This window comes from Nylanderia fulva, unplaced genomic scaffold (assembly GCF_048542155.1).
Source record: "Nylanderia fulva isolate GAGA-0341 unplaced genomic scaffold, ASM4854215v1 Scaffold88, whole genome shotgun sequence".
Classification (NCBI taxonomy): domain Eukaryota; kingdom Metazoa; phylum Arthropoda; class Insecta; order Hymenoptera; family Formicidae; genus Nylanderia; species Nylanderia fulva.
This window is the reverse complement of record NW_028191004.1, coordinates 186,727-213,306: the sequence shown is the minus strand read 5'-3', so window position 1 is coordinate 213,306 and position 26,580 is coordinate 186,727. Positions and strand designations below refer to the sequence as shown.

Below are 26,580 nucleotides of genomic sequence, written 5' to 3'. Positions count from 1 at the left end.
CACAACGTTTCGACCATACTTTTGGTCCTTTTCAAGTGTACCTACTAAAATAACACATTATAATAGTAATATGTGCAAAAAAATACAGAAATCAATAAACGAAAATTATTACCTGTTAGAATACTAAAAAAAAAAAGAGAAAAAGAAGACCACCGTTGTGTCGATATGACACCTCGTCACTTGTTTATATTACTAGACAACATAAGCGCGCGCCATTGATTTTATATATTATACTTTGATTTAATTATATTATTTTGAACAATTGTCAAACTATTAATCTTCGCAAAGGCAGCTTTTTGATATAAATATAACACATAATGCGAATCGAGACAACCAATCAGCAACGCGGAAAAGCGGCAACAATACATGCGATAATCGACTTTACGTAACTTTTTACAAAAAGGAAACTGACAATGAATACAGACCTAAACAACCTTTATTATTTTGTCATAAATGTTATTTAAATTATCTGTCTTTTTATGAGTTGATCGTATTGTTAAAGTTTTTAATAAAACATAAATTGCGTTATTAATTAAAATATCTGTGAACTAATGAGCACGCGGCAAGTGGCAGACCAAAATCGTTAAGCATGTAAGATAATTTTTTTATATTTCTTAGTATGAACACATCATCATATTTTTCGATGCGGTGACATTGCTGCACATCAAACATCCCCAGTCATTTAAAAAAATTTTTTAAATTAATTTTTACGATGTCACTTTCTTTAAAAGCTGCATAAAAGAGATGTCAAGTTATACTTGACACATGTGCAGCTGGTAATTTCTTTCACCTTTCTAAAATGTGGCATGCAGAGTGTCCCATAGGAAATTGCTGAAACTAATCAGCTGTCATTTTTAATGCATGCAATTATTGAGAAAACAAACTTGTGTTGTAAAGAGAAAAGTCTTTAATGGACATAAGCAGTTTTTAATGGATATAAATAAAATATTGGTATACCAGTTTATTTTATTGAAAAAAATAATAACAAAAGTGCTAATAATCACATTTGTAAACTAATGATAAATATTTTCAAAGTGCGCACTATTTGAATTTTTACAAAATTCTGTTCTTTTACAAAAACTCGTAAAAATTTTTTCTAACATGTCATTTTTAATGTTATTGACGATCCTTTTAATAGTTGCTATTAAATCTGGCATTGTTGAAAATATTTATCATTAGTTTATGTGATTTTATGTGATTATTAGCACTTTTTTCGCGTTACTTTTTATCAATAAAATAAACTGATATACAAACATTTTATTTGTATCCATTAAAAACTGCAGACTTTCCTCTTACCAACACAATTTTTGTTTTCTCAATAACTGCATGCATTAAAAAATGACAACTGATTAGTTTCAACAATTTCCTATAGGACACCCTATACAATAAACGTAAATTTTACAGCTGATTACCGCACAGTTCGGTCTGTATTGAAATAAGAAAAAAAAACTAGAAAATTTGCTTTAAAATATTTTTAACTACCTATATTTGCTAACTATTATGTTTTGTTTACAAATAGAGATATGATATTTAAGGGTTTCGCTATAAATATTTAAATTGGTTTTCAGGTTTGAACGACGTAGATGTTTGATTCCAACGTTTCGTGAATATTTCAGCTCACTCCATCAGGAAGGAACAGTATTATTTTCTTGAAGAAACCATGTATGTTGTTTGCGCTCGACTTAAATTGCAAATTAATTTTACTTTGTTTAGAAACAGAGAAATACATACTCGCGATGTACTATCTATATTTTCTGTTTAAAAAAATTAATCAAAGGATTTTTTCTCTATATAAGTTTGCCAAAAAAAAACTTTGATTGTTATTAAACCCGCGCAAAAAAAAGCAAAAGGCAATTTCTGCGAAAACGTATGGCACGGATCAGCAAGTCATCTTGCAAGAAGTATTCTACACACAAATGAAACCCAATATCGAGTTAGTACTGAAGTATGAGTGGAAACAACTACTTATCGGGTCTCCCTGAAGTCTTGGAGAGTATATGAATTTCTAAACACAACATATGTGCGCCGCATGACTTGTACATACAAGGTGTTTACGAGAATACTTGTATATGTTATACTTGTATATAAACTTATATATGTTTATTTAATAATAACGTTAATATAAAAAAGAAAATGATCTCATCTGTCAATCAAGTTATGACTATTACACCTTTTGTTCTATCTAACGACATCCACACTATTGATGGACAATTTCACCCCTATGGTTTTGGACATTCTGCTTTGTTTTTTAATTCCGCAACACCTCATTTTTTTATATTATGAATATATAATATATACTTTTTACTTTAGTTTGATGTAAAGAATACATCCTAGAAGTTGTCCAAATATTTCGCAAATACTGTAGAATTCTCGCAAACAAAAATTCATTAAATGCTCGGAAAGCACTTTTATCCTTGAGAATGACATCGTCAGATCGGTCGATGTCGACGCCAAATAGATTTCGCTGTTAATCGGCGATTATTATCACTCATATCGTCATCGATGATAACCCATACATATAAGACGAATATATCAGCAAGGTATACATATATGTACTGTACATACTGCACATACTAACTTGTAAGACGCATGTCGATACTTGGAGCGTAAGTTTAGAAACGTTAGCACACACGTATATGTTACGTTAATGCTAATTGTGTATACATAATTAGAATACCCATCTACGTACAATGTATAGATGATTTCCGTATAATTATTCAATATAGAATATTAAACAGATATCACATAATTACAAGATAGGTATTATTTCTTCTTGTTTAATAAATAATTGACCATTATACGTGTATTATTCACAATGGGCCCGTCTGAATTATTAATTAAGTGTCTAATATCGATGCAATGTGTAATTTTTAAACAATTTAGTGTCGCTCAAGTTAAAGAACAGCATGCAAGATAATCATGTTCTTAGACGATTTAAATGCATAAAGTACACAAAATACTCACCGTGTATCGTTATTTCCGTGTCCTTCTCGAGTTCGTACAGTCTTAGAGCTTCATCCAACTCCTGTTGAGAAGCAATCCTACATGGATCGCCCTCGTCATCCACCCATTTCATCGTGAATTGCTCCGGGCCAAAACCGCATATCGTCCGCATTTCTTCACGCAATGTGTCCACGGAAATCCCAGGACTGATATAGGTGATTTGCATTTCTCTGATAAAAAAATACATCACATATCAGACATCTGTTTCAAAATATTTTACTTCAATATGATCTTTGTATTATAAATGTACCATATCCATAGTATAACAAGAGTCAAATATTAATTACATTGACAATTAATACAATATAATATATATAAGTATTGGAGATACTTTAATTTAATTTAAAGAATAGATTTAAAAAGAACCTATTAATAGTCACTAATGTGGTAACATGTTTTTTTATATTTTAAGTTCAAATCAAAACAAATTTTAATCCGAAAATCAAAATAAATTTGTTTATATATTTACAGCACAGAATACGACAAAACTAAAATAAATTCTCTTTTTTAAGTGTTTCAAGTAAAAAAAATAAAATTATTACTAAAATGGCATAGAAAAAAATATTAAATTTTAATTAATTTTTTCAAAATATATATAATAAATTTTAAGTCTTTTAAATTTTAACATTTTGTATGTATATAATTTGATATTATCACTATTTTGATTTATAACAAGTAAATTTCCTTCAATTTCAAACAATAATTAGTTACAAACATAATATTTTAAAGTATTTTTTTTCTTATTCTAATGACAAAACTATGAGGGTACACAAACTACTCAATTAACCAGTTATAGATTTAAATTTATTATATCTGGTTTTCAATGTTAGAAAAGTGACAAAATTATCAATTGCAAATGTATTAATATAAATTCTCACTAAATCTTTTTAAATTAAATTTCTAAATATACTTCAAGAAAATACTTATATTGTATTAATTGTCGAAATGTAATTGTATATGACTTTTTTGTTCCAGATACAGCATAAAATTTGAAAATAAAAATGTTAAAACTTTTTTAGAAATAATTTTATATATATATATTTTCAGAAAAAACTTAAATATCACTCTTTACATTAAAGACAAGTATGTGAAAGAAAAAGAATCATGTATATCATTAAACTAAATTGCAAAACAGTTTTTATAATATACATTACCCATTATATATAATTTTCACTCGAATATCATCGCTTTCTGTCGTTTGTGTAGGCATTTTCGAAACTGTCTTCTATTCTGAAACAGTAATAACATAATTTAGGTACATATACACATAGTGGCATAGATTAGCATAATATGGCATAAATGAAAAATTCCAATACAATTTTATCGATATAAACAAATTATATAAAAATTATTATATAAATAAAATATAAATATTACTGTAAAATATTCAATATATCTCAATTCTCTTTAATGACACAAACTTTTAACACACTTCAACAAAGACACGTTCAATCGTACAGCATAGGAAATTTCAAAACTGTTTTATCACTCAATCAATTGTACAAGCAAAAAATTATTAAATTTGAATAAATTATATATATTATTCATATTTATTATTCTTTCAGACATTATTTATTTAAAACTAATAATATTAATTCGACATAGGAAAATATTTATTTGAAGAAATTCTCTTTCAAATTAAGCAAATAAATATTTACTTGTTTTAAATAAATAATGTATAAAGAAGTATTTGAATAAATATTTATTTGAATCAGATACATTTTTTAGTAAACATAAATTATACATTTAATATTTAATACAATTTCAACGGTTAATAATTGCAAAATTAAATAAAGCATACATCTTCATCATCTTTTATTTTTATTCGTTTATTGGATGTGCGAAGGAGAATGAAAATATTTATTTTAACAATTTTTTTCAGTTAATGTTTCTAAATGAACTTCGCGTAAATAAATGAAAGAAAAATAAAAATGACATCCCGTAAAATGCATAAAGCAGTTATAATTTTTTCTTAATAATATGTAGATAATTAATATTAATTAATTTGGAAGTTGGAAGAAATCCAGATTGTAAATAATAGTTATCTCTCTTTAGAAGAAAAGTAGGTACATACACATAGATTTCGCGAAAGAGGAAGGATTGTCGAGTTGGCTGGCTCGATTAACGATCGGTTAATTCTTTTCACTTCGAATGCTCCAATTGAACGCGTGTGACAATTTTTTCTTTCTCTCTCTCTTTCTCTTTCTTTCTCTCTCTCTCTCTCTCCTTCTATTAGAGACTCGCCCGTTTTACGTTGCGTGTGCACGCTTATTTCTGACTCACCGCGGAAGAACTGTCGCCGATGCACACTGCACACACTAGTTGCACGTAGAAATGACGATTTCCGAAGGGATTTCCTGGGGGGAAAATTTCGCCTTAACCTCGAACACTCATACAAAACCGTAAAAAAGAGTTCGCCGACGCGCGGAATAATAATGATGACCGTTAAATAACAGCGCGATGCACTAAATACTATTAAACGTTACACATCAGCGTGAAGCGTTGTTATTTGACAAGCGCCATATTTGTTGGCAACTGACTCGCCGTGCGATACCGTCATCGATTCTAGTGCGCGAGCTTCGTGCCAGATGACGTAACTTTTCCGCATCGTGTGGCGTTACTGCAGCATTAACTATAGCATTTTTACATCTACACTTACACCACATATACACTTACACCTTATACGTTTTTACACCTTCGTTACTATGTTACAGACCATTTGTTTATTAAACAAATACATCTTTTATTGCTTTCACTTTTTATTGTAATTTCTCATTGATAACACGTATTAATAAAAGCTCTTAAAAAAGTTATCGTTTGTGGACAAATATTACTACATTTTGGTGACCCCGACGTGATCAGTGATCAACACAGGAATATTCTCTTGAGCGGGAAATTCAATTTCTGAATTTTTGAAAAATTTATATACGTGGTCAAGAATCTTCGGACTTGGATTTCCGGATCGTTTCTTTTCGTCATCGGAATATCAATCGAGATGCCTTTGGATAGATCTCCTCCTAGAACTGAGACAACTAACTCTACTCTTCCGTCTACTTCAACCGTTTTGACATCTTCGAAAGAGAACATTTTAAATCAGGTGGGATCGGAAATTTTTAATTCACCCTCTGGAAATATGCAACAGCAATCTGGTGAGTCCATTCAGATCCATTCTAATGAATTTCGTCTGGTAAAACTTCCCACATTCTGGCACAAGCAACCTAAATTGTGGTTTGCTCAAGTCGAAAGCGAATTTTTGGTATTTCGTATACGTTCCGAAGAAATAAAATATAGTACTGTTATCCGTCATCTCGATGAAAAGGCATTAATTGTCGTTTCGGAAATTGTCGAAAATCCACCTGAAAATGATAAATATAACGCTTTAAAATCGGCGCTCATTAATCGCTTCACGGATTCAGAAGAAAAACGCTTACGTCAATTATTAGCCGGAATTGAATTGAATGATAAAAACCAATGATGCTGTTTGTCCTTCTCGCGACGAGGTGATCGACCCCGATCGCTGACGGAAGTTGCGCTCCAATAACCCCACGCCATTCCGTAACGAGCCTAGCCGTGCTTGTCTCGCCTTGCTCAATCGTCGCGGTGTATTATTATTCCGCGCCCGTTCCAATCGCGATCGCCTTTTGTTGTCCCCGAGCGCGAGCTCTATTTATCTCTTCCTCCTCTGTATTCCACTTCCTTTCCTGCCTCGCCTTCCTCGCCTCTTTTCGACTTCTTACACAGGAGCCACCGGGATGAGCATGCGACGAATCACCAGCCTCGATCGATGCTAGTTTACCGCCTCTTTTGCGACCTCTCTCTATTCGCGATGTAGCGCGCCGACGACTGCTACCGACGAAACCGCCACTAAGTAGTCGGAACGTAGTCGATGACGCAACCCTCTTGCAACCCTTTTGTAAGAGGTGCTCCTTGCAACCCCCGACTCGACCTTTGCACCTCTCTTCGCGCTCGACACTTCTCTCCCAACGATCTCGCGATCTCGCGGCCAGGTTCGCGTTCGGGGAAGGCCCCTGCTGTCGCCCTTGTTGATCGGTCTGTGCAAGGATATCGACTACCGCCGCGGCGAGATGCGTTAACCGCCCGCCACCGCCGCCCGGCGCACGCTACCAACCGAATCGCGCAAACGCGGATCGCGTCTAGATGGAGGTGATACATATATCCCTCCTCCCCCTGCTACCCTCGTTCACCCCGCCGGTCCTACACCCACCTATATTTACCCACAGATTCTGCGCATCCTCTCTCCCTCCTTCGTCTTTATACTTTTGCTCTTTGCTCGCTGATCATTCGGCGATTTTTCTTTCGTCGCCGCTTTCGAATAAATTTCGCTTCTTTGCTATCTTATATTGTCCTATATATATATATATATATATATATATATATATATATATATATATATACACATACACAGTATATATATATGTATACTGGGTTTCTCCTGGAAAGTTGCTGAAGGGTGCTAATTGGTTCTTTTATGCTGCATACGGGTCTTGGGGAAAAATAAAATTTCATAGTTTGGCAGTTTTTTAAATATATATTCTAGTAAATTTTTCATTTATTTTATTTTGCTTTTATAAAAAGTGTAGAAATCAGTTATTCAATAATACATATTTTCGAAGTATGCAACATTGCTATTTAAACAAAAATCAAATTTTTTATGAAAACTGTAAACAATCGTTTGTTTACCATTATGCATAAAAAATTTCCTATAATAATAAAATAGTAATGGTTACATAAAATTGTCGATTACTCCGCAAATAATGTATCTGCAGTTATTTTAATAGATTAAAAATAGATCAAAGCCGTTTTAAAAAAATGGACCACTGTACATGAGTATAAAAATAAAACAATTTTTTTCATCTTTTTAGAGTGTTTTTGCTTACAACCATGTATTCCATACTTGGTATGAAATGAAGATTAGATGAATAAAATGCTCTATATACTATATATTAGCGTATACTTTTTCTCTAGAAAAGAAACCCTCAATAAGATAAATCTTTTCTTCCACCGCTCTATTTTCAACGCTGTTTTTGCTCCAAAGAAGATTAAAATAAAACTGCAAAGTGGGAGGTAAGTCCAAGACTAGGGAACAATAGAAAATTTATCTAAGTCGTAAAGGGGGGAGAAGGGGGAAAGCACACATTTAGTTACAACAACTTCCCGCGGGACATCCTGTACGTTTTTCATTAACTCTATTTCTTTCCCTCAAAGAGAAGTCTTCTACTCTTTGCGTTTTTCTATTTTTATAGAGGAGTCTCTTTGAAGAAAATTATTCCACGCACATCTACTTTATTTTCCTATTTTTTTATCGTTTTTTTATTTGGCCATTCGTCTTTCTTTGAGTCATCAATTTTGTACTTGCTGCTTTTTAGCTTTTGCTATCCATCCTGTCGATTCTTCCTTATCCTTCTATGACAACATGTGGTCTCAGCTCCTGCTGCTGCGACTGATGTTGTGACATCGCAGATTTATGAAGACTGATACGTGTGACTATACACATCGAGAAAACCGAGACATTTTTTTGTCACGCGAGAATGTCCGATGACTTTACAATAACGTTCGTAAAAAGGTAGAACGGATCGAGATAAACAAAAAAATCTCATATCATTTTGCTAACTTCGCAATAATTATTAAAGAAATCATTAAAGGCGTTATTTAAAAAAAAGGAATAAATATTCCTCAATCAATACTGGCAATTCTTTATTTAATAAATCTCACAACGTTTCGACCATACTTTTGGTCCTTTTCAAGTGTACTTACTAAAATAACACATTATAATAGTAATATGTGCAAAAAAATACAGAAATCAATAAACGAAAATTATTACCTGTTAGAATACTAAAAAAAAAAAGAGAAAAAGAAGACCACCGTTGTGTCGATATGACACCTCGTCACTTGTTTATATTACTAAACAACATAAGCGCGCGCCATTGATTTTATATACTTTGATTTAATTATATTATTTTGAACAATTGTCAAACTATTAATCTTCGCAAAGGCAGCTTTTTGATATAAATATAACACATAATGCGAATCGAGACAACCAATCAGCAACGCGGAAAAGCGGCAACAATACATGCGATAATCGACTTTACGTAACTTTTTACAAAAAGGAAACTGACAATGAATACAGACCTAAACAACCTTTATTATTTTGTCATAAATGTTATTTAAATTATCTGTCTTTTTATGAGTTGATCGTATTGTTAAAGTTTTTAATAAAACATAAATTGCATTATTAATTAAAATATCTGTGAACTAATGAGCACGCGGCAAGTGGCAGACCAAAATCGTTAAGCATGTAAGATAATTTTTTTATATTTCTTAGTATGAACACCATCATATTTTTCGATGCGGTGACATTGCTGCACATCAAACATCCCCAGTCATTTAAAAAAATTTTTTTAATTAATTTTTACGATGTCACTTTCTTTAAAAGCTGCATAAAAGAGATGTCAAGTTATACTTGACACATGTGCAGCTGGTAATTTCTTTCACCTTTCTAAAATGTGGCATGCAGGGTGTCTCATAGGAAATTGCTGAAACTAATCAGCTGTCATTTTTAATGCATGCAGTTATTGAGAAAACAAACTTGTGTTGTAAAGAGAAAAGTCTTTAATGGACATAAGCAGTTTTTAATGGATATAAATAAAATATTGGTATACCAGTTTATTTTATTGAAAAAAATAATAACAAAAGTGCTAATAATCACATTTGTAAACTAATGATAAATATTTTCAAAGTGCGCACTATTTGAATTTTTACAAAATTCTGTTCTTTTACAAAAACTCGTAAAAATTTTTTTCTAACATGTCATTTTTAATGTTATTGACGATCCTTTTAATAGTTGCTATTAAATCTGGCATTGTTGAAAATATTTATCATTAGTTTATGTGATTTTATGTGATTATTAGCACTTTTTTCGCGTTACTTTTTATCAATAAAATAAACTGATATACAAACATTTTATTTGTATCCATTAAAAACTGCAGACTTTCCTCTTACCAACACAATTTTTGTTTTCTCAATAACTGCATGCATTAAAAAATGACAACTGATTAGTTTCAACAATTTCCTATAGGACACCCTATACAATAAACGTAAATTTTACAGCTGATTACCACACAGTTCGGTCTGTATTGAAATAAGAAAAAAAAATAGAAAATTTGCTTTAAAATATTTTTAACTACCTATATTTGCTAACTATTATGTTTTGTTTACAAATAGAGATATGATATTTAAGGGTTTCGCTATAAATATTTAAATTGGTTTTCAGGTTTGAACGACGTAGATGTTTGATTCCAACGTTTCGTGAATATTTCAGCTCACTCCATCAGGAAGGAACAGTATTATTTTCTTGAAGAAACCATGTATGTTGTTTGCGCTCGACTTAAATTGCAAATTAATTTTACTTTGTTTAGAAACAGAGAAATACATACTCGCGATGTACTATCTATATTTTCTGTTTAAAAAAATTAATCACGGATTTTTTCTCTATATAAGTTTGCCAAAAAAAAACTTTGATTGTTATTAAACCCGCGCAAAAAAAAGCAAAAGGCAATTTCTGCGAAAACGTATGGCACGGATCAGCAAGTCATCTTGCAAGAAGTATTCTACACACAAATGAAACCCAATATCGAGTTAGTACTGAAGTATGAGTGGAAACAACTACTTATCGGGTCTCCCTGAAGTCTTGGAGAGTATATGAATTTCTAAACACAACATATGTGCGCCGCATGACTTGTACATACAAGGTGTTTACGAGAATACTTGTATATGTTATACTTGTATATAAACTTATATATGTTTATTTAATAATAACGTTAATATAAAAAAGAAAATGATCTCATCTGTCAATCAAGTTATGACTATTACACCTTTTGTTCTATCTAACGACATCCACACTATTGATGGACAATTTCACCCCTATGGTTTTGGACATTCTGCTTTGTTTTTTAATTCCGCAACACCTCATTTTTTTATATTATGAATATATAATATATACTTTTTACTTTAGTTTAATGTAAAGAATACATCCTAGAAGTTGTCCAAATATTTCGCAAATACTGTAGAATTCTCGCAAACAAAAATTCATTAAATGCTCGGAAAGCACTTTTATCCTTGAGAATGACATCGTCAGATCGGTCGATGTCGACGCCAAATAGATTTCGCTGTTAATCGGCGATTATTATCACTCATATCGTCATCGATGATAACCCATACATATAAGACGAATATATCAGCAAGGTATACATATATGTACTGTACATACTGCACATACTAACTTGTAAGACGCATGTCGATACTTGGAGCATAAGTTTAGAAACGTTAGCACACACGTATATGTTACGTTAATGCTAATTGTGTATACATAATTAGAATACCCATCTACGTACAATGTATAGATGATTTCCGTATAATTATTCAATATAGAATATTAAACAGATATCACATAATTACAAGATAGGTATTATTTCTTCTTGTTTAATAAATAATTGACCATTATACGTGTATTATTCACAATGGGCCCGTCTGAATTATTAATTAAGTGTCTAATATCGATGCAATGTGTAATTTTTAAACAATTTAGTGTCGCTCAAGTTAAAGAACAGCATGCAAGATAATCATGTTCTTAGACGATTTAAATGCATAAAGTACACAAAATACTCACCGTGTATCGTTATTTCCGTGTCCTTCTCGAGTTCGTACAGTCTTAGAGCTTCATCCAACTCCTGTTGAGAAGCAATCCTACATGGATCGCCCTCGTCATCCACCCATTTCATCGTGAATTGCTCCGTGCCAAAACCGCATATTGTCCGCATTTCTTCACGCAATGTGTCCACGGAAATCCCAGGACTGATATAGGTGATTTGCATTTCTCTGATAAAAAAATACATCACATATCAGACATCTGTTTCAAAATATTTTATTTCAATATGATCTTTGTATTATAAATGTACCATATCCATAGTATAACAAGAGTCAAATATTAATTACATTGACAATTAATACAATATAATATATATAAATATTGGAGATACTTTAATTTAATTTAAAGAATAGATTTAAAAAGAACCTATTAATAGTCACTAATGTGGTAACATGTTTTTTTATATTTTAAGTTCAAATCAAAACAAATTTTAATCCAAAAATCAAAATAAATTTGTTTATATATTTACAGCACAGAATACGACAAAACTAAAATAAATTCTCTTTTTTAAGTGTTTCAAGTAAAAAAAATAAAATTATTATTAAAATGGCATAGAAAAAAATATTAAATTTTAATTAATTTTTTCAAAATATATATAATAAATTTTAAGTCTTTTAAATTTTAACATTTTGTATGTATATAATTTGATATTATCACTAGTTTGATTTATAACAAGTACATTTCCTTCAATTTCAAACAATAATTAGTTACAAACATAATATTTTAAAGTATTTTTTTTCTTATTCTAATGACAAAACTATGAGGGTACACAAACTACTCAATTAACCAGTTATAGATTTAAATTTATTATATCTGGTTTTCAATGTTAGAAAAGTGACAAAATTATCAATTGCAAATGTATTAATATAAATTCTCACTAAATCTTTTTAAATTAAATTTCTAAATATACTTCAAGAAAATACTTATATTGTATTAATTGTCGAAATGTAATTGTATATGACTTTTTTGTTCCAGATACAGCATAAAATTTGAAAATAAAAATGTTAAAACTTTTTTAGAAATAATTTTATATATATATATTTTCAGAAAAAACTTAAATATCACTCTTTACATTAAAGACAAGTATGTGAAAGAAAAAGAATCATGTATATCATTAAACTAAATTGCAAAACAGTTTTTATAATATACATTACCCATTATATATAATTTTCACTCGAATATCATCGCTTTCTGTCGTTTGTGTAGGCATTTTCGAAACTGTCTTCTATTCTGAAACAGTAATAACATAATTTAGGTACATATACACATAGTGGCATAGATTAGCATAATATGGCATAAATGAAAAATTCCAATACAATTTTATCAATATAAACAAATTATATAAAAATTATTATATAAATAAAATATAAATATTACTGTAAAATACTCAATATATCTCAATTCTCTTTAATGACACAAACTTTTAACACACTTCAACAAAGCCACGTTCAATCGTACAGCATAGGAAATTTCAAAACTGTTTTATCACTCAATCAATTGTACAAGCAAAAAATTATTAAATTTGAATAAATTATATATATTATTCATATTTATTATTCTTTCAGACATTATTTATTTAAAACTAATAATATTAATTCGACATAGGAAAATATTTATTTGAAGAAATACTCTTTCAAATTAAGCAAATAAATATTTACTTGTTTTAAATAAATAATGTATAAAGAAGTATTTGAATAAATATTTATTTGAATCAGATACATTTTTTAGTAAACATAAATTATACATTTAATATTTAATACAATTTCAACGGTTAATAATTGCAAAATTAAATAAAGCATACATCTTCATCATCTTTTATTTTTATTCGTTTATTGGATGTGCGAAGGAGAATGAAAATATTTATTTTAATAATTTTTTTCAGTTAATGTTTCTAAATGAACTTCGCGTAAATAAATGAAAGAAAAATAAAAATGACATCCCGTAAAATGCATAAAGCAGTTATAATTTTTTCTTAATAATATGTAGATAATTAATATTAATTAATTTGGAAGTTGGAAAAAATCCAGATTGTAAATAATAGTTATCTCTCTTTAGAAGAAAAGTAGGTACATACACATAGATTTCGCGAAAGAGAAAGGATTGTCGAGTTGGCTGGCTCGATTAACGATCGGTTAATTCTTTTCACTTCGAATGCTCCAATTGAACGCGTGTGACAATTTTTCTCTCTCTCTCTCTCTCTCTCTCTTTCTCTCTCTCTTCTTCTCTCTCTCTCTCTCTCTCTCTCTCTCTCTCTCTCTCCTTCTATTAGAGACTCGCCCGTTTTACGTTGCGTGTGCACGCTTATTTCTGACTCACCGCGGAAGAACTGTCGCCGATGCACACTGCACACACTAGTTGCACGTAGAAATGACGATTTCCGAAGGGATTTCCTGGGGGGAAAATTTCGCCTTAACCTCGAACACTCATACAAAACCGTAAAAAAGAGTTCGCCGACGCGCGGAATAATAATGATGCGCGTTAAATAACAGCGCGATGCACTAAATACTATTAAACGTTACACATCAGCGTGAAGCGTTGTTATTTGACAAGCGCCATATTTGTTGGCAACTGACTCGCCGTGCGATACCGTCATCGATTCTAGTGCGCGAGCTTCGTGCCAGATGACGTAACTTTTCCGCATCGTAAATTGTCGCAGCTCGTGACGCCAGTGACGTAATTAAATTTTCGAGGCATTTTCGAAAAAAATTTATTTGCTCTTTCATAATATTCATATTTCAGAATTTGTTGCTTCATTTTGCTTTTTTAAAAATAAATTTTTTATAAAGTTAATAACAATGTAAACGTCTAACAAACAAAAAGTAATTAAATAATTCTTTAAAAATTAATTAATTTAATTAATAAAAAATTATTTATTTTACTTTAATTTATTAAGAAATATTAACATTGAAGAAATGATTAAAATTCAATAAATATTTTTTGTATAATGTTCAATTTTCAAAATTTTCTCCATATTTTACTGTTTTTATAAATAAATGATAAAATTAATAACAATATAAATGTTAATACGAAAACGTGACGCTAGTGACGTAATTAAATTTTTGACGTATTTTCAAAAAAAATTTATTCGCTCTTTCATATAACAATCATATTTCAGAATTTGTTGTTCCGTTTTTACTTTTTTTAAAAAATAAATTTTAAAGTTAATGACAATGTAAACGTCTAACAAACAAGAGTTAATTAACTAATTAATTAAAAAATAATTAATAAAAATAATCAATTTCTCAACATCCCGTAAAAAGCATAAAGTAATTATATTTTTTTTTCTAATAAATACTATAGATAATTAGTTTTTAAGAGAGAATAACAAATTCAAACAAAAATGGAGTAATTTTTTGTGCCTTGAAAACCTATTAATTCTAATGATTTTGCATTGACGTTTATATATTATTATTATTTACTTCATAATTTTATTTATAATAAAATAAAGCAAGTTCTGAAATATGATGTTACAAAAAAGCAAATTAAGTTAAATCTTTTATACCACGAGAGTTTAATTACCGTCTTCGCCAAAAAACAATACACACTATGCGATTGGCTATTGGCTACAGAATTTTAAAATCCCGAAAATTATCCTGTTTGATTTTAAAATATTACTAACTGGAATTACTAGAAAACAAGTTTTTCTATTGGACCAGAGCTCTGTATTGGACATTCTACGTCGGATTGGCCAATCAGAGCAAAGCAGCTGCTGACTGATTGGTTAGAGATCCTAGAAATATTTATAATAATTATAATAAAAATTACAATAATTATAATTATAATAAAAAAATTATTATAGATTATTATAATTAATTTTATTATAAATAATGATTATAAATAATTATAATTATTTATAATATTCACAAATTGGATTAAAATATAACCAATCAGAATAAAGAAAACCAATCTCAAGTTTAGTGAACTTTGCTCTGATTGGTGAAATTTCAATCTAATCCTAACTCGCAGTGTGATACAGCCTTTAGATCAAACCATTCACGTGTCACGACCTTTATACTTTATAAAAATTGAAGCAATCCGAAAACAAGCATTGTACCGAGCGTTAGGTTAGAGATACAAATACACAAAAATGAAGAGATCGCGTTCGAAACGAGACGAAGAAGAGGCTGAGGAACGCTATCGCAAGCGAAGAGATCACAAACGCGGCGATGATCGTAAAAGAGAGTCCAGGTATAACGACGATCGGAACAACTCCAGACGTGACGACGACGACGATTATAGGAGTTTCCGACGAGACGGTAATCATCGAAGTTCCAGACGCGACGACGAGCATCATCGACACGCTAGACGCGATAATCATCACAAAAGTTCCAGGTACGACGACGATCATAGAGACAGTAATAGCGAAAGGGACCGAAAAAGGCCAAGTAAGGAGGAAGAGATAGGAAGCAGGTATTATGGAGAACCAGGTATCAAGGATAAAACGCAAGAGAAGCTAGATGAGGTCAGGCAGAAGCGTACGGTGGATCTTCTGACCTCGAAGACGGGAGGTGCTTACATTCCACCTGCCAAGCTGCGTATGCTTCAGGCAGAGATCACTGATAAGTCTGGAACAGCTTATCAACGCATTGCATGGGAGGCGTTGAAGAAGTCCATCCATGGCTACATCAATAAGATCAACACTAGTAATATAGGAATTATAACTAGGGAATTGCTACGCGAGAACATTGTTCGCGGTAGAGGTCTGTTGGCGAGGTCCATTATTCAAGCTCAGGCCGCCTCTCCAACATTCACCCCAGTTTACGCAGCACTAACAGCTATAATCAACTCCAAATTCCCCAATATAGGTGAACTGGTACTGACCCGGCTGGTTTTGCAATTTAAACGCGGGTTTAAGAGAAACGATAAACCTCTGTGCATCTCTTCAGGTACCTTTATAGCGCATCTGGTTAATCAGCGGGTGGCCTATGAGATTATAGCTTTAGAAATCTTGACGTTGTTGCTGGAAACCCCAACGGACGATTCTGTCGAAGTGGCCATAGCGTTCCTGAAGGAGTGTGGCATGAAGTTGACAGAAGTCTCACGAAGAGGCATAGAAGCTATCTTTGAGATGCTGAGAAATATACTGCACGAAGGTCAATTGGACAAGCGAGTTCAGTACATGATAGAAGTTATGTTTCAGATCAGGAAGGACGGTTTCAAGGATCACGAAGCCGTTCTCCAGGAATTGGATCTCGTGGAGGAGAAAAATCAAATTACTCATTTGATAAGACTGGACGACGAGATGAACGCGCAAGATATATTAAATGTCTTCAAGTTTGACGAAGCATATCTGGCCAGCGAGGAGAAGTATAAACAATTATGTAAGGAGATTCTTGGTTCTGATGTCAGCGATACGGAAGATGATAACGAGGAGGAAGAGGAAGAGGAGAGCTCGGACGAAGATAGCAACGCTGAACAAGGCGAGGGAAAGAAGGACGTGATATTCGACAATACAGAGACAAATTTGACCGCCCTTCGTCGAACCATATATTTGACGATACACTCCTCGCTCGATTTCGAAGAATGCGCCCACAAGTTGATGAAGATGCAACTAAAGCCGGGACAGGAGATCGAGCTATGTCACATGTTTTTGGATTGCTGTGCAGAGATGCGTACGTACGAAAAGTTCTTTGGCCTTTTGGCCGGTCGGTTTTGCGCCATCAACAAGATGTACGTGACCCCGTTCGAGCAGATCTTCAAAGATTCTTATCACACAATACACCGTCTCGACACAAACAAATTACGAAACGTCTCCAAGTTCTTCGCCCATTTGCTGTTCACGGATTCCATTTCGTGGAGCGTATTGTCGTGCATAAAACTGAACGAGGAGGATACCACCAGCTCCAACAGAATTTTCATCAAGATCCTCTTTCAGGAACTCTCCGAATACATGGGTCTGACGAAACTGAATGAACGAGTCAAGGATCCGACCTTGCAGGAGGTGTTCGAAGGACTATTTCCCAGAGATGATCCGAAAAATACGCGTTTTGCCATCAACTTTTTTACCTCCATCGGTTTGGGTGGTTTGACCGATGACTTGAGAGAACATTTGAAGTCCCGTTCGAAGCCAATTCCTGTACCAGTATTAAACACTCAAGAAGATGAAATCTCCAGCGCAGATGAATCTAGTTCATCATCTAGTTCCACCTTGTCCAGTTCCACTACAACGGATTCTTCTTCTTCATCATCGTCAGAGGATGAAGAAATTTCAGCCAAGAAGAAAAATAAACAAAAAAAGAAGAAATCTAAATCAAAGGACAAGAAGGAAGAGAAACATAAAAAAACGCAAAAGAAAAAAACGAAAAGTAAAATATCAAAAAAAAATAAATAAAATTGTCAAGTATAAATTTTCAATAGATATATTTTATATATTAGAAATATACTTTGTATGTATTATTTTTTTTATTTTCAAACTAGTTAGAGATATATAAGATATAAAACATATAATCTATTTCTTGTAAATATATTAGATTTTGTTTAAATGTTCTCTCCGCACATCTTTGGAGTTTTAGAGATAAATGATAATAATAAATACAATATTTATATAATACATGTCATATTTACAATGATTTATTTTCTGCTATACAGAGGAAAGTTGTATATTTATATTATTAATTATTAATTTTATTTTAAAATAATAAATTTCGAAAAAGCTCTAATATATAAATAAAAATTCATGAAAAGGGCTAGGCACAAGTATTAGATTGCAACAAAATTATATTTCGATTTTAAAAGTATAGAGGAATTAAAAAATAATTACCTGTCAATTCAATAATAATGTATGTAACTCTTATCTTTTTGTATCTTAATTTTATAATTTTAACATTTAAAAACAGGGCAAAATATCTGTGCAAAATAGTTCTACTTAAATAATTTGGTTTGACGTAATTTTCAGAAACTTCCAGCATATGGTTGTTCCAAAAATGAACAAAAATTTTAAAAATCGTTATTTTATTGTTATCGAAGCTTCACGATATTGTGACCCGATAATGAACATATAAGATATAGTAATAATTAAGTCGTATTTCGTGGATCGTTGTTTCATGAGATGACCGCCATATCATAGATAAAGATAAATGGAGCCTTCTGCAAGGAATAAAATAGGAAAGGAGGGGGAAGGCAATATAATACGAGCTTCGGTAAATTACACAAATGCACACATATATAATCGAGATTTATCATGAGTGTCCGCAGAGAAGGGGGGCTTCTCCTGGAATTAGTAAAAAAATTAAGCATTTGTTCTTCTTATGAATAAACACTGGCATTTATTTGCAATTTTATTTAATATAAAAATATTAAAATAACTAACAAAATAATTTAAAAAATTGAATTTAAAAATTTAAGAAAGATAATAAGTAATAATAAGAAACAAAAAAAACTTTAATCATGCCCCTCCCTGGAAAAAATCCTGCGAACACCCATGAAAGTGTCCTATCCATATGAGAAATTCAACCAATTAAAGTCCTTTATTTCTATCTTAAGGATGAAACTGAAAGACTCTGGTTCGATTCCTTTTGTCTTAATAAAAGTTTATGTTCCGGCCCTTAATCTCTTCATAATTTCAGTAAACAGCTAATGCTGCAAAATCTATATATATATATATATATATATTATATATATATTATAATAATATATATATATACTAGCTTTTCGGACCGCGCTTCGCGCGGTCCTCAAAGCCAGCCTTTCTATTCGGACCGCGCTTTGCGCGGTCCTCATATAGTCTATATTAAATCCGTTTTAACACAAAAAATTAATTCTTTTTTTGTATTACCGCGAACTACTTCCACATTTGTTGTTCGACTTTCACGAAATTTATACCAAAATAAATGTTTAAATTTTTTTGTGGATGACTACTATGTTATCTATTTCTTTCTCCCAGATATTTTATTTTCTTTTTTTAAGACACGCTTTCTCTCTCTCTCACTCTAAAACACACGCGCTCCCTCTCTCTCTCTTTAAGACACATGCTCTCTCTTTCCTTATCTCTCTCCCTCCCTCTTTCTTTAAGACACACGCTCTCTCTCTCTTTCTCTCTCTCTCTCTCTCTCTGTGTATGTGTGTGGGGTTTTTTAAGTTTACGCTTTCACCTACGCATCCACCCACACAATCGCATATTTATGAACGGATTTTTTAAAAAATTGGTACCAAAATGTTGCAAATTTTTGGCGACGATGTGGTTTTTTCAAGTGTTACACCTCCACCCACACGCATGCGCATTTATGGACCAATTTTCACGAAATTAGTACCAAAATGTTGCAAATTTTTCTGAGAAAGCTGCTGTGTGGTTTTTTTAAGTTTTATCCCACCCACGCATGCATCCACGCATTCACACATTTATTCACATACTTTTTTGAAATTTGTAGTTAAATTTTGTTGGAGATGGCTACTATGATTTTAACAAATTTTTATCATCCTATTCATCCACCCACGCACCCATGCACCCATTTGCATACGCATTTATTGACTTGGTCACACCAAGAAGTAATTTTTAAAAAATTTGTGTACGTATTTGTGATTATGTGTGCAATTCGTGTAAATAAACCTTTAATTTGTATGCAATTTTCACGAAATTAGTACCAAAATGTTGCAAATTTTTGCAATCATAAACATGTACACAAATTTATTTAAAATTACTTATTGGTGTGACCAAGTCAATAAATGCGTATGCACATGGGTGCATGGGTGCGTGGGTGGATGAATAGGATGATAAAAATTTGTTAAAATCATAGTAGCCATCCCCAACAAAATTTGAGTACAAATTTCAAAAAAGTCTGTGAATAAATGTGTGAATGCGTGGGTGAATGCGTGGGTGGGATAAAACTTTAAAAAACCACACAGCAGCTTTCTCAAAAAAATTTGCAACATTTTTGTACCAATTTCGTAAAAATATTGGTCCATAAATGCGCACGCGCGTGGATGAATGCGTGGGTGGAGGTGTAACAATTGAAAAAACCACATCGTCGCCATCTTCAAAAAATTTGCAACATTTTGGTACCAATTTTAAAAAAATCGGTTTATAAATATACGATTGCGTGGGTGGGTGCATGGGTGGAGGCGTAAACTTAAAAAAATAAAACACCAGCTTTGTCAGAAAAATTTGCAACATTTTGGTACTAATTTCGTGAAAATTGGTCATAAATGCGCATGCGCGTGGGTGGGTGCGTGGGTGGAGGTGTAACACTTGAAAAAACCGCATCGTCGCCATCTCCAAAAAATTTGCAACATTTTTGTACCAATTTCGTCAAAATATTGGTCCATAAATGCGCACGCGCGTGGATGATTGCGTGGGTGGAGGCGTAAACTTAAAAAAATAAAACACCAGTTTCCTCAGAAAAATTTGCAACATTTTGGTACTAATTTCGTGAAAATTGGTCCATAAATGCGCATGCGTGTGGGTGGATGCGTGGGTGGATGCGTGGGTGGAGGTGTTACACTTAAAAAAAACCGCATCGTCGCTATCTCCAAAAATTTTGCAACATTTTGATACCATGTGTTCAGAAATATTGCAAAAAAAAATTTTTTTCGCAAAAACATACCCTCCTCTGAAGAAAAAAATTAAAAAAAAAAACCCACAGCAGCCACCCCCGAAAAATTTGCAATATTTTGGTACCAATTTCGAGACAATCGGTCCACAAATGCGGAAGTAGTTCGGGCACAGACAGACAGACAGACAGACGGACGGTGCTTATATATATAGATTAAATTAATCCCTCTCTCTCTTTCTCTCTCTCTCTCTCTCTCTCTCTCTCTCTCTCCCTCTCCCTCCTCAATATTATATATAATAATATAATATTATAAATAAATATTATGTAATATAATCATTTTTTGCAGTAAAACAGAAAGGTCGATGGGCAAGAGCCGGAAGAGGTACCAATTAAAAAAAAATCGGTTCATAAATATACGATTGCGTGGGTGGGTGCGTGGGTGGAGGGGTAAACTTAAAAAAATAAACCAGTAGTTTTCTAAAAAAAATTTGCAACATTTTGGTACTAATTTCGTAAAAATTGGTCCATAAATGCGCATGCGCGTGGGTGGATGCGTGGGTGGGTGCGTGGGTGGGGGTGTAACACTTAAAAAAACCGCATCGTCGTTATCTCCAAAAAAATTTGCAACATTTTGATACCATGTGTTCAGAAATATTGCAAAAAAAGATTAAACATACTCTTCTCTGTAGAAAAAAAAAAAAAATAAAAAAATAAAAAAAAAAACCCCACAGCAGCCACCCCCAAAAAATTTGCAACTTTTTGGTACCAGTTTCACGAAAATCGGTCCACAAATGCGGAAGTAGTTCGCGTACATACATACAGACAGACGGTGCTTATATATATAGATATATATTATAATAATATATATATATATATATTATAAAATATATATATATATATATATATATATAGATGTATATATATATATTCTTTTGTCTAGGTCTAGGCATACAATATGCGTATATAGCGCATCGCGCCGCGAGGAGTGTGCACAACGCGCGGGTGGGGAGGGGGGAGAGGGGAAGAGAAACACAAGCTATTTTGACGGGAAGGCCACATAACTAGACAGCGTCCGATTCATACAAATGCGCGGGCCGCCGCGGTCAACAACGTGGCGAGCTATGCGCATTGTGGCTTCTGCGAGTTATAAATGTGTGTGTGTGTGTGTGTGTGTATGTGTGTGTGTGTGTGTATGTACATGGTACACATATGTGGGGTATCAACACACCTGTTCCTCTTGAGCGATATAGCGGGAGACTACACAGGAACGTATAGTTGAGATTTTTTCAATCAAATCGATAACAAACGTATAGTACAGATTTCTCAGAAAATTATATATATATATATATATATATATATATATATAATAAAACAAATAATAAAATAGTATAAATTCTTTTTGTTGTTATATAATAAAATATAATTTATTATTATATACGCATATAATAAAATTATACTTTATTATATGATAATAAATAAAATAAATTATATATTTAATAAAATTATATTATAATAAATAAAAAAATTATTTTATGATTTAAATTATATAAACTTTTAATCTATAAATTTAATATATAATTAATTATATAAATTATATTAAATTATATTGATGTAAAATTTATGAATCTGTATTTTATTGCACTTTTATTTTACTGCAATTTTATTGCTTTTATTATTTTTGTAGAATCTTATTGCGCTTAAATATGTATGACATATTGATATACATATAATTTATTAAAATCAACTCAAATGTAAAAATTTTTTCGTAAAAAAATAAATTTATATGTATACTATTATTCTATTTAAATTTTAAATGGCTATAGTTCTGGTTCGGTTTCTGGCACCAATCTGACATTAGATTATGTTAGAAAATCATGTGTGCTTGGTTTTTGTCTTCAAATCTGCTTGATAACAAAAGTCTAATGTGAATGTAATTGATGTCAACTTGTGTTAGCATTTTCTGAATGAATCTGTCACCAATTTGCTGGCATATTTTACGCGCATTTTGCTTACTAGGACACGTGTATCTCTCAAATGTTCCTAGAATATATACACAAAATATATATATATATATATATATATATATATATATACTTTTACGATATTCTTAGATATTCTCAGAACCCACACGTGTTGCGTAGGAAGTCGATTTTCCAACAACTTCTAAATAAATAATCTGTTGCCAATTTTTGCCGATATGTATACATTGCACACATTTTTCCTATATTAACTAGTAGACGCAAATTAATTTACTGTAGCAATAAAAGGAAAATAACATTAAAAATGTCGAGGAATAAATTAGTAAAATTATAATCAGAGTTCTTGGATATTAATATTATAACAATAATATAGGTAGAACGCTCTTGATCGTAAATAACAAGGATAGAGAATGTATCGCTGTGAAGAGCCAAATATCATACTTAGCAATTCGCTAAGACGAGGAACAATCTCAAATCGAGATTCAATCTCGATTCTCTATCCTTGTTATTTACGATAAAGAGCGTTCTAGCCATATTATTGTTATTTTCACACGCTGGCTGTAAATATGCGTGTTTCATTAGTATACATTGAGACGAGAGAGGTATATCGGTTTGTTATAAGGTGTCTTAATAGCTCACAAGTAACCTTATTCAAGTGTGACACTCCGTTTTTTTTTCAAATTTGGTACAAATGTAGTACTATCAAAAATATTTGACCCGTATTTTTTTATTTGTGCCCATATGCAGTTTTACGAGTAGTTCATAGATCTTTAAATTTGAAAAATATTGAATTTTCTATCTTTATCTTTTTATTTCTTTCTCTATCCTTATAGGTATAACAAAAGTAATGTAACATATGTAAAAGCTTTTTTAATTGCAAATTATGAATGTAAAGTAAAATTTGTAAAATTATGTTTACATAACAAATTATTGAAAAAATAGCAACAAAATAGAAAAAACAATATAGAATAGAGAATTGAAAATGTTTCCGTTGCTCATTACATATATTATTGACACACACACACACACACACACTATATACATTTTTCTTTAATATTATTATATAACATACTAATTATCTATATATAACATATTATATATTATTTTTTTTATTTTATTAAATATATTTTTTTGTTTTATATTTATATTTTTTTGTAAGTTTTTAAAGAAAGAATTTTTTTATATCTTTTTTATTCTTATTTTTTTCCTTTAACTATTTTAAATCTTAAATTTTTTATTCCTCAAAAAATGTACATAGATAAAAATATGTACATATTTTGAGGAATAAAAAATTTAAGATTTAAAAAAGTTAAAGGAAAAAAATAAGAATAAAAAAGATATAAAAGAATTCTTTCTTTAAAAACTTAAAAAAAAATATAAATATAAAACAAAAAAATATATTTAATAAAATAAAAAATAAATAAATAATATATAATATGTTATATATAGATAATTAGTATGTTATATAATAATATTAAAGAAAAATGTATATTGTGTGTGTGTGTGTGTGTGTGCGCGCGCGTGTGCGTGTGCGTGTGCGTGTGCGTGTGCGTGTGCGTGTGCGTGTGCGTGCGCGTGTGTGTCAATAATATATGTAATGTGAGCAACGGAAACATTTTCAATTCTCTATTCTACATTGTTTTTTCTATCTTTTTGCTATTTTTTCAATATTTTGTTATGTAAACATAATTTTACGAATTTTACTTTACATTCATAATTTGCAATCCAAAAAGCTTCTACATGTTACATTATTTTTGTTATATCTATAAGGATAGAAAAAATAATAAAAAGATAAAGATAGAAAATTCAATATTTTTCGAATTTAAAGATCTATAAACTACTCGTGAAACTGCGTATGGGTACAAATAAAAAAATACTGATCAAATATTTTTGGTAGTACTACATTTGTACCAAATTTGAAAAAAATCGGAGTGTAACACTTGAGTAGAGTTACTTGTCAGTTGGAAGAGCAGCCCGGTAAGCGGAAGGTCTCGGGTTTGATTCCCGATTCAGCCGACTTTTTCGGACCGATATATTTTTCTCGTCTACATCAATTTTAGGGGGGTAAAGGGGAAGAGAAATTTAAATCTCGATTTGAGATTGTTCCTCGTCTTAGCGAATTGCTAAGTATGATATTTGGCTCTTCACAGCGATACATTCTCTATTCTTGTTATTAATATTATAAGTAGATTATTATTTTATAATAACATCATATACATATATATATATATATATATATATATCTATATATATAAGCACCGTCCGTCTGTCTGTCTGTCTGTCTGTCTGTCTGTCTGTACCCGAACTACTTCCGCATTTGTGGACCGATTGTCTCGAAATTGGTACCAAAATGTTGCAAATTTTTCGGGGGTGGCTGCTGTGGGTTTTTTTTTTAATTTTTTTATTTTTATTTTTTTTCCTCAGAGGAGGGTATGTTTTTGCAAAAAAAATTTTTTTTGCAATATTTCTGAACACATGGTATCAAAATGTTGCAAAATTTTTGGAGATAGCGACGATACGGTTTTTTTAAGTGTTACACTTCCACCCACTCACCCACCCACGCATTTACCCACATGCATGCGCATTTATGGACCAATTTTCACGAAATTAGTACCAAAATGTTGCAAATTTTTCTGAGGAAACTGCTGTGTGGGTTTTTTAAGTTTACGCCTCCACCCACGCACCCACCCGCGCAATCGCATACTTATGAACCGATTTTTTTTAAATCGGTACCAAATTGTTGCAAATTTTTTGGAGATGGCGACGATGCGGTTTTTTCAAGTGTTACACCTCCACCCACGCACCCACCCACGCGTATGCGCATTTATGGACCAATTTTCACGAAATTGGTACAAAAATGTTGTAAATTTTTCTGAGAAAGCTGCTGTGTGGGTTTTTTAAGTTTACGCCCCCACCCACGCATCCACCCACGCAATCGCATATTTATGAACGGATTTTTGTAAAAATTGGTACCAAAATGTTGCAAATTTTTTGGAGATGGCGACGATGTGGTTTTTTCAAGTGTTACACCTCCACCCACGCATTCACCCACCGCATGCGCATTTATGGACCAATTTTCACGAAATTGGTACAAAAATGTTGCAAATTTTTCTGAGAAAGCTGCTGTGTGGTTCTTTTAAGTTTTATCCCACCCATGCATCCACCCACGCATTCAAACATTTATTCACAGACTTTTTCGAAATTTGTATTCAAATTTTGTCCGGGATGGCTACTATATGATTTTAACAAATTTTTATCACTTTATTTATCCACCCACGCACCCACCCACGTATCCACGCACCCATGTGCATACGCATTTATTGACTTGGTCACAGATTTTATGATTGAGGACTTTGTAAATAATAATGTTGTAAATCCCGAAAAT

General features: G+C 31.7%; 2 protein-coding genes across 5 annotated transcripts; one reads left to right on the top strand and one right to left on the bottom strand.

The window, feature by feature from the left end:
• Positions 1-8,039: 8,039 nt before the first annotated feature.
• LOC146719750 (protein kinase C iota type-like) lies at positions 8,040-14,348 on the bottom strand. Of its 4 annotated transcripts, none has more exons than XM_085489582.1 (4): positions 14,045-14,348; positions 12,883-12,958; positions 11,690-11,898; positions 8,040-10,407 (listed from the first exon to the last, which is right to left on the bottom strand). In XM_085489582.1, exons 2-4 carry the CDS (start codon positions 12,936-12,938, stop codon positions 10,352-10,354), a joined length of 321 nt encoding a protein of 106 aa, XP_085345708.1. In that variant the 5' UTR covers positions 12,939-12,958; positions 14,045-14,348; the 3' UTR covers positions 8,040-10,351. The 4 variants fall into 4 exon arrangements, with proteins under 4 accessions (XP_085345708.1, XP_085345705.1, XP_085345707.1 ...); XM_085489579.1 differs by having other exon boundaries at positions 10,340-10,631; XM_085489581.1 differs by having other exon boundaries at positions 10,340-10,631; positions 12,883-12,953.
• A 1,393-nt stretch (positions 14,349-15,741) lies between these two features.
• ncm (pre-mRNA-splicing factor nucampholin) lies at positions 15,742-18,278 on the top strand. The gene has a single exon (XM_029319549.2). The coding sequence runs from the start codon at positions 15,816-15,818 to the stop codon at positions 18,057-18,059; it is 2,244 nt and encodes a 747-aa protein (XP_029175382.2). The 5' UTR covers positions 15,742-15,815; the 3' UTR covers positions 18,060-18,278.
• Positions 18,279-26,580: the final 8,302 nt, after the last annotated feature.